General features: G+C 45.1%; 1 protein-coding gene across 2 annotated transcripts in view; it reads right to left on the bottom strand.

Annotated features, from left to right (window-relative positions):
- Nucleotides 1-16098, bottom strand: part of PLOD3 (procollagen-lysine,2-oxoglutarate 5-dioxygenase 3) — a 796608-nt gene that overhangs the window by 379774 nt on the left and 400736 nt on the right. For both annotated transcript variants that reach the window (XM_069646170.1, XM_069646173.1), the window contains exon 6: nt 13790-13853. In XM_069646170.1, coding sequence (XP_069502271.1) covers nt 13790-13853 — 64 coding nt within the window. The remainder of the gene's footprint in view (nt 1-13789; nt 13854-16098) is intronic.

The following is a 16098-nucleotide window of genomic DNA, read 5'->3' as shown; positions in this document are numbered from 1 at the left end:
ATCCCAACCAATCTATCTTCAAATGAGACTGAAGATAACTTCTTCATATAGTAAACCAATAAACTGGTCAAAATACGAAGGGGTGAAGGTCACATATTTCCGTTCATCGATCGATCTTAAATAGGAAGCCAGGCATGCATTGACCCTCGCTCCCTCCCCACCCCTGGATTCCAAGAGATACAGTTTCCCGCGCCACTGGAGACCAAGCCTCTTGAGCAGCCCCATTGCGGTGCACTCACCCCACCGTCATATCAAAGAAGTCTTTCAATATCGCAAGGTTACTGTAGGAGGTGAAATTAGTAGCAAAGTGTATACCTTTCACAAAAGTCCACTCATCTGTAAAAATGTAATAAATGGTAGTTCTTAAGCGCTCATTCATCTATGTAGCTGATGGATTGGGTGGCGCAATACGATGATCATTTAAGCATGAAAGCCCCAATTGAGGTCTCCCGTTAAGATCACGTAGCCTGCAGGAATATGGCTAGCAGGAATATCGACAATCCATGACACCACCGCGTCCTCAATACAATTTAACAGGGAGCCTAAGAACCCCAAACCTCCAGTAGTGGTAGACATCGAAGCCATAGACTTTAAACTATCTCTCTTCTTTAGAATAGCCTTGAAGATGAACCTTGAGTCAAACGAAACTAGAGCGCATTCCGTATGAGCCCGATCAATGCAATCAACTCTCTGTATGTCAGCTGATGAAATTCCTGCTAAGCTAGACAAGAGATTCAGTATCATTTATAGTCTCAAAATTACCGATTTATTCTCTGGGAGAACACTTTCTACAAGCAATATATGCGAGCATGTCTTAATAGCCACAATTGACTTAGTACTCTTTTTTGCATGGATTTAAAAGATACCCTACTTACTCCTGGGTCTTTATTACCGTTCCTTAGCCCCGGTCCAAGTGGTTTATTGTCCGAGTGGGGTTTGCAATTAAGTAAATCCCTTTCGGTCTTGACAATCCTATCAATAGTTCGTCTACATTCGGGACTTAGTATACTCAAGGAGTGAGCCGAGTGATTTTTCTGATTATAGTCCCGTTTATTCACCCTCAGAGAGGCCACCTTTGGCTGAGATCTCTTAATCCAGTCGTGCTCCATGAACCAAATATATTCACACACTTATATAGTGAGGGAATCAAAAAGGCGACCTCACCCACCCTGGTTAAGAGACAAAGTGTTTCTCACCAGCCATTTACTCGGCACCTCGCCACCCGTTGCACTTTTTCCCCTTCCCACCCCCAAGTGCATATCACATGTATCTCTAGGCGGGTTAATCCACTCCCCTACTTGCGACCCACCCAGCATACAAGATGCAACTCCTCCACGTCTGCAGGGCCAGAAATAGCAGTGGGGATAGTGCCTTGCTTATCCAGGGATATTTTTCCATGGGGGGGTCCCCTTTTTCCAACCGAACACCCTTAGCCAAAACCTCCCTCACAATAAGTTGTTTCAACAAAACATCCATAAATTGTTTTGAAGTACCACTCTTAATCTTATAATCAATACAGTTCTTAGATTTCTTAGTATTCAGAGCTCAATTTTGTTTACTGTTTTCTTCCTTTTTCTGGAGGTGTGAGTTACAAATGGAGGTAACAGGCAGTTCTTAAATTCAAAACATGACACCCCCACCTCTGAGTCAATCTCTATGAGACTCATCAACAAAAGAGAATCCAAAGTCATTTGAGTTGGTGCACACCCCTCTTCAACCTGCATTTCCTTCACACCAACTTCATGAGAGTCTCCTAATCCTAGGCCAACCTTCTTAATGGGTCCGTTTTCAAAGTTACAATTTTTTACTGATCTGGATGTAGGTAACTGATCTGGATGTAGGTAATGGTAAATGTGCGGGTATTACCCAAATCGTTTGTTTGCAAACGATTCTATAGTAAATCTGCCCGATTTCGGCCAGTACCATTCGATCATTTGTAAAATATCATTTTGGGCAATCACTACCAAACATGGGGAGCGGGGTTCCGGGCTGTGTCCCCCAGCTGCCCATGTTTGGTACTAACGGCTTTTGGAGGTAGTGAGGGTGTCCCCTTTTTCCAGAGAGTGTGGAGGCGGGGGGCGGGAAGAAAAAAAAAAAGAAAAAGAAAAGTGGAGCCTGCGGCGTCTGATCCGACCCGCGTAGGAGGGACAGATCTGGAAGATGAGCGGACGGAAAACATTTAAGTAGGGGGTTTGTGGGAGTGGGTCTGGGTTTTTAGTTTGGGCAAATTTGGCCTCAGCAAAATTGGCTTTGCGGCCGAATTGACCACGGTCAATTTGGCTGCAAACAATTTTGCCACAGCCAAACCGTATACATCCAAGGAGCGTTTTTACGTTCCTTAACCGTTTCCGTGGTCCTAGTTATGTCAATGGTTGGGGGTACAATAGGCCCAAAGGGTGCCTTACTGTTCACATTATCATACACGGCTTCCTTCATACACCGTCAATACTTTCCATTTTGAAAAGAAGGGATTCTAAGGTAACAGTTATTTTTGAATTCCACTTTTAGACTCTCAGAGTAACCATGATGCAAAGGATCCGGTTGATTTCAACCAGTGTCATCAGTCGGAGCTTTCCAGCAGAAGTTGGTTCCCGGGGTGCGTGATATGAGCCAGTGATTCTAGGGGCCGGGGGGGTATCAAACAACGAGGGCTCCATCCCATTTCCAAATTCCTCCACCTCCCCAACTGAAGAATCCTTGTCGCTGATAACTTCCCGCTTCTCCATATTGGGCAATGTTTTTAAAGTACTTTGCTCCATCTCAGATCCGGCCTCAAGAAAGACTTGCACTGGGTAAGCCATTGCACCCATTAATTCCTTCTCTAAAACACTATCCAAGTTCATGACATTTGTGATGAGACTTTTTAGGAAAGTAAGAAGTGATTTCCCTGTTGTGCGTCAATCTCGGGGGGTGTCACTTGCAAACCTGCCAACTGATGGCACTCCATTATTAAGTCATTCGTAATAGAGAATGGGCACTCATTCCTTCCCTCAGAGGACCTGGGTGGCTTTCCATTGAAGAAAATAATGGTCGATTTATGGCATTAAGCATCTCAGCGTCCGTGATATAGTGTAAACCGTTTTTCAAACCCGGCTTGGGTAATTGGTGAGTAGGGGTGCTGAAAGGCACTTAATGCCCGCAGACACCCCAATACTTAATCTGATCACAATAGAATAAGTCAAAGTGAGAGTATTACCTCACCGTCCAGATTCTTGTCGTCCTCCGCTTTCCACTGTCTTGCTTAACCTTGAAAAGAGGCGGTACAGGAAAATCAGCATGAGCTGTCCCCGACCAGCCGCCCACCGAACACCAAACACTTGTCTCACTCTGCATCTCCTGGAGCTTTTGTAAGCGGGTGGCCGAGTAGTAGAGAGCGAAGACAGACACTGAACTCGAACACCTCCTTCAGTCCGGGAAATCCAACAGAAGCTACAGCAAACACTTGGCTCACTCTCACAGAATATTTAGTAACCATGGATATACAAGATGTAAAACAAAATATCCCTCAAAACGAGGCAATTGTATGTATCAGTAGAATTATGAATAACAGACATTCCTAGTGACACCCACAGTAATTTATATTTTACCTTAGTTCTATAGCATCAGAAACATTTTCTATTTAATAACTCATTCTATCAACAAATTAAGGGAACAGCAATGGACATTCTTTACATATCTGAACATGAGAAGAAACTCTATTAACCTCAACAAATCAATTTGGAAGCTTCATATTGATGCTCTCGTCTTGATTTGGAGGGGAAAACATTACTCACTGGAGTCCTTTTAACAGTGACTTAATACAATTTATGTAAAGACAACAATTCACCAAGAAAGCCACTCTTGCATTGGGCGCATGCGCAGGCGCGCGTGAGGTACCAAGTAAATACACAACGCTATCATTCCTAGCAAGCGCATCGCTTTGCGCACCGTCACCTCTCGACCTGCCACATATTGGGGGATCTGAAACAGCATGTTTTGGACCCTCTCGTTGGAGGGGAAGACAAGGCCGTCCTTTGTTCGAATTAGAGCCCCTAGGAATTGTTTGACTTGGCTGGGGTCTAAGCTGGACTTCTTCTCGTTGATGGAGAAGCCCAGTTGGAACAAAAGGTCTACAGTCTTTTGGGTGTTTGAGAAGCATGTCTCGTAAGAATCCCCTGTTATGAGCCAGTCGTCGAGGTAAGGGTATACTGGGATGGATAACCTGCGCAGGTGGGCCGCTGCCACTGCCAGTACTTTCGTGAAAACCCTTGGTGCAGATGCTATGCCGAAGGGTAGCACTCTGAACTGGTAGTGTTTGCCCTCTATCATGAACCTGAGGTATTTTCTGTGCGCTGGCAACATGAAAATATGAAAGTATGCATCTTTCATGTCCAGTGTTGTCATGTAATCTCCCTGTGATAGCAGTGGGATCACTTCCTGTAAGGTCACCATACAAAACTTTTGGGGTTTGACAAACTTGTTCGCTGGGCGCAGATCTAATACAGGGCGCATGGTTAGATCCTTTTTGGGTACAAGGAAGTACACTGAATAAATACCTTCCATTACCTGAGATAGAGGCACGACCTCTATGGCTCCTTTTTCCAGCAGTTGGTCCACTTCTTGGAGAAGGATGGCGAGGTGTTCTGGAGTCATGCGGCGTCCCCTCGGGGGTCTGTATGTTGGGGAACTGTTGAACTCTATACAGTAGCCGCGGGCTACGGTGGAAAGTTCCCAGCAGTCTGATGATATTCCCTCCCATGCTGGAAGAAAGGATGTTAACCGGCCCCCGACCGGCGTTGCATGGGAGGGGACGCGAATCTTCACGACACTTGGTGGTGTTGGTGGCTTGGGAGCCTCTGGGGGTGGAACCCCGGCCTCTTCCTTTGCCACGGCGTTGACCCCTCTGATTGTACTGGCCGCTATTACCCTGGTAGTTGCTGGCAGAATACTGTTGTTGGTTTTGTTGCTGGCGTTGTCCACGAAAAAAGCGCTTATTACCAAATCCCCGCCTGTTAGTTTGTTTTGAAATTTGGTCTAAGGTCTTTATTGTGTCAAATTCTTTCTTCGCGTTCTCCAGCGCGTCATCCACTGCTCTCCCAAAGAGGTTAGACTCCTCTATGGGTTTATTAATAAGGGACGCGTGTGTTTCCGCCTTAAATCCGGAATTGCGAAGCCAGATGTGACGCTTCAGTAAAATTCCTTGTACCAAAGTGCGGCCAGCCATCTCTGGTGCATCGAGGGTATTCTTGACGATGCTTTGATTGACCAGAGAGCCCTCGTTAACTGTAGCCAGTAAACGAGTCCTTAGGGGTTCGGGAACTTCTTCGATGTCCTGTTTGAGCTTAGCCCATTGAGCATCGGCATAGCTTGCCAATAGGGTATTATTATTGGCAATTCTGGTAGAGAATGCTGCAGAGGTGGTGATTCTCTTGGCCAGGGCATACAGCTTCTTCCCCTCTTTATCTGGGGGTGCCTCGCTGGTAGATAGTGGGACTCCTGCCCTTTTCCTGGTGTTTGTCACGACCAGGGAGTCCGGGATTGAGTGACCCTTAATATATAATGGGTCTGATTGAGAGGGAGAGAACAGTTTCTCAATCCTCGGATTGACCCCTCTCACCAATGCAGGAGTGGAAAGAGAAGGTGTAATACGTCTCTTAACTGAGGCGAGGATGGGTATAATTTGGCTAGTGGGGGGTTTTTCCTTGATAATCCTCTCCACAAAATCGGTGTCTGGGGTGACTTCCCCAGTTTCAATTTCGAAATGTGCTGCTGCCTTCTTCAGCAGTGCATTGAAGGTGGGCTGATCATCGACAGGCGAAGGGTTCCTGACTGGTGTAGTTTCAGTAGACCTGATGACTATACTGCTACTGCCTGTGTCAGACGACCTCGCCGGTGACTGCCAGGGATTTGGGTCGCCCTCGCCTGTGTCTTCCTGGAATCCCTCCTCACATAGGTTAGTTTCCTCGTGAAAACCTTCCTCTTCTTGTTGGTCTTCAACATAGGTGAACTCATCTTCCTCCTGGAAGAAGGTGTCTTCCTCAGTGGGATTGTAAGAGTATATGTCCTCCTGTATGGGGTTATAAAACTTCTGGTATTTAGCCCTTGGACTCTCCAGGGGTGCCTCCCTTGGTCTCTTGGGTGCCCTGTCTTCTGGGATGGACATGAACCTGTCTAGTTTGTCCATACAGGTCTGGAACCTTTCAAAGGTCCACTGAGGTCGGCCAGGACGGTCTGGGAAAGAAAAAGGAGTTTCTTCCTCCTTTAATTGTCTCGTTCTGTCCCATTAAGTCCAAGAAAGAGAGCCTTCGCCTTCTGAGTAGCCTTCTCGCTGTCTAGGACCTTCTGTCGGCATCGGGAACTGGCCTGATCTGTTTTCCGGCGCTTTCGGCATATCTTTGGCCTTGTGCTCGATTTTCGGCGTCTCACTCGCCTTATGTCTCTGGCCGTCCTTAGATACTATGCGCGCCAGGCTTTCAGCGATCATTCTCTCAGTCGAGGGATCGGTCGCCGTCGTGCTATGTAACGTCGAGCCTTTGCTCGTGGAGTCCTTGCCCGTCGAGTCCTTGCCCGTCGAGTCCTTGCCCGCAACGTTAGCGCTTTTGCGATGCGCGTCGCCGGAGGTTTTGGTGTTAGCGCCCTTATTTTTAGAATACCCAGTCACCTGTCGCGGATGCGGTGGTGGGGAGGGCTGACAACCCTTGCGGTCGGCGGAAGACGCCAGTGGGCCCGGCGTCCTCGTTGGCGCTATGGCTGCCTTCGTCTTCGCCGAATGCGTGCCGGGGGGTATGTGCTTTGGTGTTTTTCCGTGTGCGTCCTTATCGCCGGGGTGTTCATCCCCATAAGCTGGGCGAGAGCCGGGCTTGTCGGGGACGGAGACAGACGATGAGGAGCGTGAACGCTCATTTGAGAGGTCTACAGCCTCCGTTACGGGGGCCGTGTAGTCACTGTCCTCGTCACACTCGGCGGCGGCAGCTGGCGAGGAGTCAGGCCTAGACAAGGCATAGGCCGCCCACCTTTTGACCCTGCGGTCTTTTAGAGTTTTGGGCTTTAGTAATTTACAGGCCGCACAGCCGTCCTCCTGGTGATCGAGGGGTAAGCAACGGTTGCACCGTTTGTGCTTATCCTTCCAGGTATATTTACCCTTGCAAAGCGGGCAAAACCTAAATGGCGTCCTCTCCATAGCTGAGGGTAATAAGTGTGACTACGACCTCGAAAGAGAGGGATGGGAAAGAGAAAGGCATTCTTAAAGAGAAGAAAGAAAGACCACAAAACCCCACTCTCCCTACTGTGTATGGCCGGCGAGGCCAGGCCACGTGTTCGGCAGCGCCGAAGGATCCCCTCCGCTCATCCTTCCGTCGAAGATCTTGCTCGGCGGAGAAACAGCTCTGCGTCGAGGGAGGGATCTACGTTATTGATATTAATAACAAACTACCAAAGGTCGAAGAAACTATTTGGCAATGTCTCTCGAGGAGCTCCGCATAAAGGCGACCAGTAGCTGGGCAGAAAAAAACAATCTGAGAGACCTCGACGCGTGAGGGATTGTGGGTACAACGCACGTCACTATAGGGATAGTGTTACAGACACGCCTTGTCGACGTCCCCTTTTCGACTACGAAAAACAAAATGCAATACTCTGCAGTGACCACTGGATGTCGGACCTATGCACAGCATGTGATTCTAATCAGATTAACAAACATCAGAAATATACTTATTAAGCACCACAATAGGCCATTGTGAAGGTAAGACTATCCTACTGTTTATATAGAACTGAGATGGCCAGAAATGCCCTAATACATTAGAACAGTTACCCATCCAAGAGCTCTTCTGGAAACACTGCCCTATGGTCAATACCGGCACATTCTCAGAAATGTGTTCCTCGCTTCTAGACTATATCCAACAAGCAGAAATTTCAGATAAGTGCTTGGAAGAATGAGGACACCCAGAGAAATAGATACAGAATTCAAATTAATGTACACAATATACACTGCACGAAATATTGTCCAACAATTGTCATCAAATGAAACCACCAGTCGGTGACAAAATCGTATGAGTCATCACTGTAAAAAAAAAACAAGGCACAACCTAGTCCCTGGGGATCCCGTACTAATGCGGCCAAGGTTTTGGATTCCAACCCTGGGGGTGGACAAGCAAGAGAGAAATACCTGGATAGGGGTCCTCGGGGAGTGGGGAAGAAGCATCTGATGGTGAGACATGGTATCCCCTTTTCCCACGGCCTATCTAACCCCTGTCCCTACCTATTTTGTGGGCAACTACAGCTCCCATAATTCCTCCCACTTTACACTGACAACACTAATGAGCTGTGGAAGTTGAGGAATGGGGCCAGGAAGATTACCTCTAATGAACTGGAATGGCTCTGTCCCTTTAACGAGAACAGGCAGAGTCAGGAGCGTAATCCTATCTACACACACCTGCCACTTATTAACACTCTTCGTTAGGATAAAAGGTGGCGCGCACAGGCACACTGTATACGAGGCTGGGTATGAGAAGGAGCAGCTCTTCCGGGTCTGATGCGAACCATGCTATCGAAGTTGGAAGGCCAAAGGGCTGATCGGCACTTGCAGAGAACGAGAGAGAGCCAGGCGAGAATTTCATATTTTTGGAAAGCCGCAAGCGTTCCAATACTAAAAGAGATTCAGAAAAAAGGATACACCTTCAAAGTGCTTCAAGGTGGACCGCTCTCCTCCTGGGTGAACAACAAAGTGGGGGAGGAGTAGAGAAGGTATTGGTAATGGCCTTGGCTGCTACACGAAAGGCATTGAAGAAAGAAACCTAATTAACACGACCAGTGAGCTATCGAAAGCAATAAAGGCCCGGTGTTAAAAGCAAATGAAACTAACATGAGTTGAAGATTGCGCGTGTGCCGATAAACGCATAATGGAAAAGAATTGCTAAACTGTGATGAGAGTACACAAAGTAACAGAGTGGTCCTGCAAGCCGGAACCGCGCATTCGAAAGACTCTGAAATGTTAGATGTTGTGATAAAGCGGGAAAGGAAGGCCAGAAAAAAACTGCGATTCTGAATTCAAGTTGATGGAGTTCAAAACCGGACTATACGAACTTTAAATACGCCAAGAATGTAAAGTAAAGAAATTATAATACCAGTCTGGCTTTTAGCACACCAAGAAGACAAAGTAAATAAATGATTATTCTATGGAACTACAAGTACCAAAAAGTATTGGTGTTGAGTTGATGAAGATTGTCAAGTTGTCTAAAGAGGTTGAAGGGGCCATGCGGAGGTCTATGTAAATTCCTTGCAGTTTCGAAAGTCTTTGACAGTCAAAAGTAAAGTACGATACAAGTTGTATGAAACGAAACGTGGGGAAGGGAACCCCATAAAGTGAAAAGAAAGACAGGCTCGAGCCCGGCAGATGGAAGCCTGTGGTGAATTGTGGTAAAGTGTTGAGAATTGAATTGTGCATTGTTGGCAAGGCGGACAAAGCCTAAAGAATTTGTTGAACTGTCAAAAGCTTGAGCCAAAGCCTGAACTGTTGAACTGCACTTGTAAGCCAAAGTGTACCAGATTGATAGACCTATGCCAATCACCTATCCTTCTAAGAAACTCTCGAGACCCTCTGCTTCTGAACCTGGGGAAGGGGAATGTTACCTAAACCATTCTGGCATTTTCTTTTGAGACACTATTTTACCTTTTGATATCCCCTTTACACATTTGTCATTTGAGAAGGAGGGCAAGGTTAGGTTATTTAGGCCTTTTATTTTGACTAGGCTGACTTGGACATGTTTGTTATTTGTTTAATGGTCGAGATTACTCCTATTGTAGAGTAGGCCCAGTTAGGAATTCTCCCAAACTTACCAAATACAAAAAAAGGTTTTTGAAACTTGCAGTTATTGTGTCTGTCTGCTGTTGATACCATGCCTTCCTTGCACCACATAGTCCCAATACAGCAAACATTAGAAAGATTATTATTAAGCATTGGTCTTTGGTCTAATTAAATTTAGCACAGGAGAATGTGCCCACCTTTGCCCATAAAAGCAACACGTTTTTAATTGGGCGCCACCTATTGTCCGTCACGCTTGTTGTGTGTTTGCTTTGTGTAAAAACACAAAGAAAGGGTCTAGTTTCCAAATAGGCGATTACACCTGGAATTCACAATATATGACGCACTGCAAGAGTAAAGGAGTTGTATACTTCATTGAATACCCCTGTGACTTAAGATAAGTCAGACTATAGCTGTGGTCAATTTCAGAACTGCCAAACACAGTTTGTTCCAAACATCTCGAAGCCCCATTGGTCAGACAGTACATTGAAAAAACAAATACAGCAGATGGGTTTTGTTGGTGGATCGTAGATTTAGCTTTCACTAGACCAAAAATAGAAATTAACCTTATATTCAAGCATAAATGGATTTACTGAACATAATCACATATGGAGGGCCTCAATGAGGAATTGGATGGGTTATCCCTTATGTATGATTAACCATATTATATATACATACATTAACAAGTATTAAAACCTTTATATAAAATAATGTAATAATTATAATATTGTCACATTTCCCGATTCATTTTAATTCATTATTATTGCTTAAATGCACTGAAAGTATTTCATTTATTCAGCACATGACTTTTGGAACGCCATATGTTTATGATAGATGACGTCCGCGGCCTTTCAAAAGCGATCTCACGCTGTATAGTGACGTGTGCGCATAAATACTTCAAAATGGCAACCACCAGATGTCGATGCCATACAGGAGAAAGGATTTTGCACTGGGACCAATTAGTGACCTTCGAAGGAAACCCCGTGAGCGTGCACAGGTGGCTGTGGCTTCACCCATCAGGAACCTGGGGCAAAACAGCCAGAGAACTTTTCGCCATCTAGTGCACGTGGGTGTGTAAGCACTGCAGCTTCACAATCACGGGAGAAGGCGCTGAGGAGGGAATGCAGAGCTATTCCTTTATGCGCTGCCCAATCCACGTTCTATACAGCACCCCAGAAGCTGCCACGCACAAGGGGCATGCCTGACCATGGGGGGGAGGGGGTGCACCGTAGTCTGGCAAGAGGTGGAGGATGAGCCAAGCATGTGCAGCCACCTCACAACCCCCACCCGTGATCTTTGTGTCTGGCACCATCACCGCTCATCAAAATGTCAGGGAAAGCATGCTTCTACCGGCAGGGCCGAACAAGACGGTATGGAAGGTGCCAGAGCACTTCACCAGCCTCACCTCAGCAACAGCGCTGCTGGGCCAAGATGAGAGAACTGCACTGCTCAATTTCTATTACATGTGACTAAATATCATTCACTGTGCACGTACAATGCACATTGCACTTCACCCTATAGCACAGAACGGAGTCCCATGAAGAATTCCAGCTGTCAAATAGTCCTTACTGTATACATGTAAATTATAGCAGTGCCTTCAACTGTACACAGTTGCTTTAAGGATTCATGCACGTCATTTCCACTACTTTATGCTTTTATCCCAGCACCCCATAGCTTTACAACCGAGTCCCAAAAAAATTATTTGGTCCAGCTATCAGACTCGATCATCTTCAATACACTCTTTGCATTTCCACTCTTCGTATTCAAATGTCTCCACACTAGACATTTCTGCTTCATGTACAGTACCTAAAGTACCAATTCTATTGCATGCATTGCATTGCTTCTCTCTCTCATCTTTTCAGACCAAAGTCTGCTGAAATGTCATGCTTCCGACACCGCTTCAACGCCATTACACATGGAAGGCGGCTCTATACAAATACAAGATAACACAACAAAACCTATATGAATTGCAACTGAAGTGGAAAGCAGTCAATTTCTCCTTACATTTATCCTCCTAGATAGAAGGATAGTGAGTCCACATTGATCCATATAATCTTTGAATAGAGTCCACATCTATTTCTCTGTAAAGTGGCTTTGATGAATCAATCTTATAAAGTTATTGACTTGGATAAGCGTGCCCCACCCTCTGTTGCCCGAATCACAGTGCATTTGAAGTTTGGTTTTGCATTAGAACAGGGGAATCTGGTTTCTTTAATCAAGTCCTGCCGTAGGATTTGAGTTTGGTTGAATCAATATTACGTTGTTATTACATAAATGGCACGTGTTAATAAAGACAAACAGATCCATCATGAATTTACTTTAATTTCAAATTAAAGTGACCTTTGAAAACCACTTTCCTCTATTATTTATGCAGATTTTTACAATTAAAATGTTCAATATTGAATAGTAAAACCACGTGGTATTTAGCTCATACGTACCACTGTACCCTAATTGAGAAAAATGTAAAAATAAGTAAGATATACCCTAATTGGACCTCAGCCCTTAAGTGATTTGGGTCAGATGTCTTCTTACAAAGTGATGTAGCATAAAAAGTTAATAATTATACCAAGAGTCTAATGAATTATATATTTGTATATTTAGGGTATGTAACTTCTTGAAAACAATATAATTCTTAAATGATCATCATGTTTGGATCACAAAAAAGATTCTGTACTCAATGCGATCCTGAAGGCGTGGCAACTTTCTGACGCCAAAACACTTGCCTATCTACCTGCTCTAAACAGCTAGACAAATGCATGATTGTTTAGCTTCCATTATGGAATATTGACAATTTTTAGCATTCAGACATTGTGCTGTGTTTATTAGTCTAGTTGACATCAATTTGTCAGTTCTTTGCATTGTTATATTTTCTCAATTTTTTGTGGGTTTGATATCCTATATGTGTAATTTGACACACCATTGCAATGCATTTTTCTTGAAAATATTTTTGTATTGTCAAGTGCATCCAAAAGCTTTTTTTTTATTCTGCATATTCTTTCTAATACAGTTGAATATATCAAATCATATGCATGTGTAGGTGTTAATGGTTTATAAAATTAAAATGCTTCCTTCAGTAATTCTTCCTAGATTAAAATCTTTGTTTCCAAACATTGCAAGCAACAATATATTAAAAATGCATACTTCACTATTAAGGAAACACGACAGGATGAGTAAGTTACAAATTATTGAAGTAATTGCAAATATACTCAGATTCATTTGCCATGGCCAAAGGAAGACATCAACATGCCAAAGGTCAATCTCAAAGGTCAACTCTCTAATTATTTCAATTTAAATAGTTAAACGTAGACCCATTTAGTTCAACACACTTTCCTTTTCTTGGGCAAGGGTGGTCCCTCTGTTATTTTCCCCCTTCCACTAGCCAATTAAGCAAAATTATTCTCTTTGACAATACTCTTTGCTAGGCAGCCTTATTGTTCAACGTTACTCTTACCCTTACTCACACCTTCATTTTTTGTGTCAAATCCTGGACCCAACATTATTTGTCAAGTTGGCTTTTGGACTGGTTGACCATTAACAGCCACTCTTTAGTTGCCTAAAGCATGGATGTAGAATTGTGATATTCACTCCAGTCTGTTCCAGGCCAAAATTATGCTCACAAACTGCTATTGTTCTGGAAGGGATAGGAGAGGCCACAGAAGGACAGAAGAGGATAAGGAAGGGGAAAGAGTTGTGAGAAGCACAGGTGGAGATTGACTTGTCATGTGCAGACATGAATTGAAGGTAGAGACAAGCTGTAAAAAAGGAACCTTAATAGATAATAAAGGCAAGCTGCAGCCCTACCCCTTCCTCTGACAGCATTAAATATAAGAGAGGGCCACAAAGAAACCTTAAGTAGCAGAAGCTTAATTTTGGAAACATATTTTAAATACATGGAGATTAAAAGTTTTTTACAATCAGACCCATTGACATTAACATCTACTTTGTTTTTAACAAGTGCTGTGTGACAAGAAAGGTGATTGAATTATTCTTTTTGTGATGCATCTGTATACTAACCAATTGCTCCATTCAAGTTCTGAAAGATTTTTGCTCTGTGATCCAAAGTAATGCTGTATTTTTCCTGAAACGATATACAAAAATAAAGATATCAGAATGCAGGTATTTCAGACAGAAAAACTCATCTTTCACGTTTCAAATTTGACTACTCCCTAAAAGCCTGTTCAATTCAAAACAAATGTAGGGGGTAACACATATACACAATTCTCCTTCTGGCCATTCCTTGCAAGCTAGCCTCACCTTCTATAGATTTACACCAGTTGCTTACCAGGCCAATGCAATATGCAGAGAGAGACGATGCAAAGGTTGGAACTTGTAGCGGGAGGTAGTCCAAGCACCAGAGAACTAGTCATGGTAAAGGAATGTTTCCTTACTCTCCCTGTCTCACTCCTGTGCCTGGCCATGAGAACAAACAATCAAGCAGACAATGCATGTGCTAGGATGACATAAAAAGAGCCAAGATGGGCTTTGCGCAAAGGTTTTGCAAAGAAGAGTGTTGCTTTCTCTGAATCAAGCCTTTAAGATAATGCTTAGTTAAGTGATGCAGAATTGAGCCATGACAATCGCAGAACTGCACTAAAAAGGACAGATACAAATAGCCTTAGTTCTGGGGCAATATGCATGAATACTGTGTTGAAGCATGCCATAGCACAGATCGCTCTCCATTTTGTAGTCCAGTGGGAAGGAATAACTCTGTGCAGATACCTTTTTGGTTTCCGGTTCAAAATCCATCTATACAGAATAAGAACACCCAATACGAGACTAAAAAGTCAACCTGTTCAAATGTTAAATGTCTAAATTTATAAAACCTTAAACTCAATGTTGGCACAATTAAAAGTAGACGTTAGGTTTAGGATCATGGACATGAAAAGTGTTAATAATATGGGTTATAGGTTGGTAAAAGATGAATGTAACATTAACTTAAAAACTGTATGGGATACATTACTCACCGTAATCGTATTTCTGGTGCTGTGCTTGTGCATTATGAAGAAAGGGTCTTGTACGGACAAAGCATGTAGCTCAATGACTCATTTTATAGAGATGGCTACTAGGAATGCTATTTTGTAAGTCAGGTGTTTCAGGCACGCCTTGTGCATAGGCTCAAAGGTTGGACCCTTGAGTTTGGAGAGCACAACATTAAGATCCCAACCCAGAGGAGGGTTGGAAATTGGAGGGTTATCGCCTCTACTCTATGACGAGCAGGGGGCGCCAAGCATCGGAAGCCTGATCCGTCGTCTCCCTCCCTCAGGCTGAATCCTACCTCCCGAGAGCAGTATATTTAACAATTTATACTACTTCCCTGCAATTTATCACCTTCTAAACATCTTGTGCACGACTCGGCTGCATTCGCTCGCTATTACTCAGCTCCTTTCTACCTGTTTTGCCCCTCTGCTTTCATCCCGCCTTGTGGACAACAACATGGCGTCCTGGTCCTTTATCCCAATGGCTACTTCAAAGATCTGCAAGCCCTACTGGCGTTCCTTAGGCGTTCCTCCATCTTACTTGCACGGACCGGTGGCCCCAGTGGTCGGCTCTACTACCTACCGCTCCTGGGACCAGCTCTTTACTGCATACGGCGGCTTCTACACTCTCGGCCTGCAACGGCCCCCGCAGCTCCCGAGTACCTGGTCTCCCACAGCCAGCTCCACACTGCATACTCCTGCCTAAAACAAGACCTTCTGGGGCATGCTCTTCACTGCTTACGGCGGCTGCACACACTCGGCCTGCAACAGCCCCCGCAGCTCTGGAGTACCCGGTCTTCCGCAGCCAGCTCCATACTGCGGCTCTCACGACCTCGGCCTGCAGCAGCTCCCGCTGTTCCTGTGCGCCCTGACCCTGCAACCTCCTCCACACGGCTGCTCTCAGCCTCTGCCTGCAACGGCCCCTTCAGCTCCTGGGCACCCAGGCCTCCGCAGCCAGCTCCACACGGCTGCTCTTTCCGCCACAGCCTGCAACGGCCACTTCTGCTCCTGAGCACCCAGGCCCCCGCAGCCAGCTCCATACATCGGCACCCACAACCTCTGCCTGCCACGGCCCCCGCAGCTCCTAGACACACAGTCCTTTCAGCCAGCTCATCATACCACATAACCCAGCCTGCAAAACCTCGACCTGCAACAGCTCCTGGTCCCTTCTGCCAGCTCATCACACTGCATATGGCGGCTCACTCTAGCTCCCACTGCTCCCACGTGCATTACTGTGTCCTCCACAGCCCGTCCTGACAGCTCCACAGTCGCGCTTGGTCTCCTTCCTGCTTCACGCCTGGGGGCTACTTCATCCACCTTCCTTCTCCTTCCTCAGATGACAACCGC

The sequence above is a fragment of the Ambystoma mexicanum genome, chromosome 1p (assembly GCF_040938575.1).
Source record: "Ambystoma mexicanum isolate Mex_15411 chromosome 1p, UKY_AmexF1_1, whole genome shotgun sequence".
NCBI lineage: Eukaryota > Metazoa > Chordata > Amphibia > Caudata > Ambystomatidae > Ambystoma > Ambystoma mexicanum.
The sequence above is the reverse complement of the archived record's forward strand: the minus strand, read 5'-3'. Positions and strand labels throughout refer to the sequence as shown.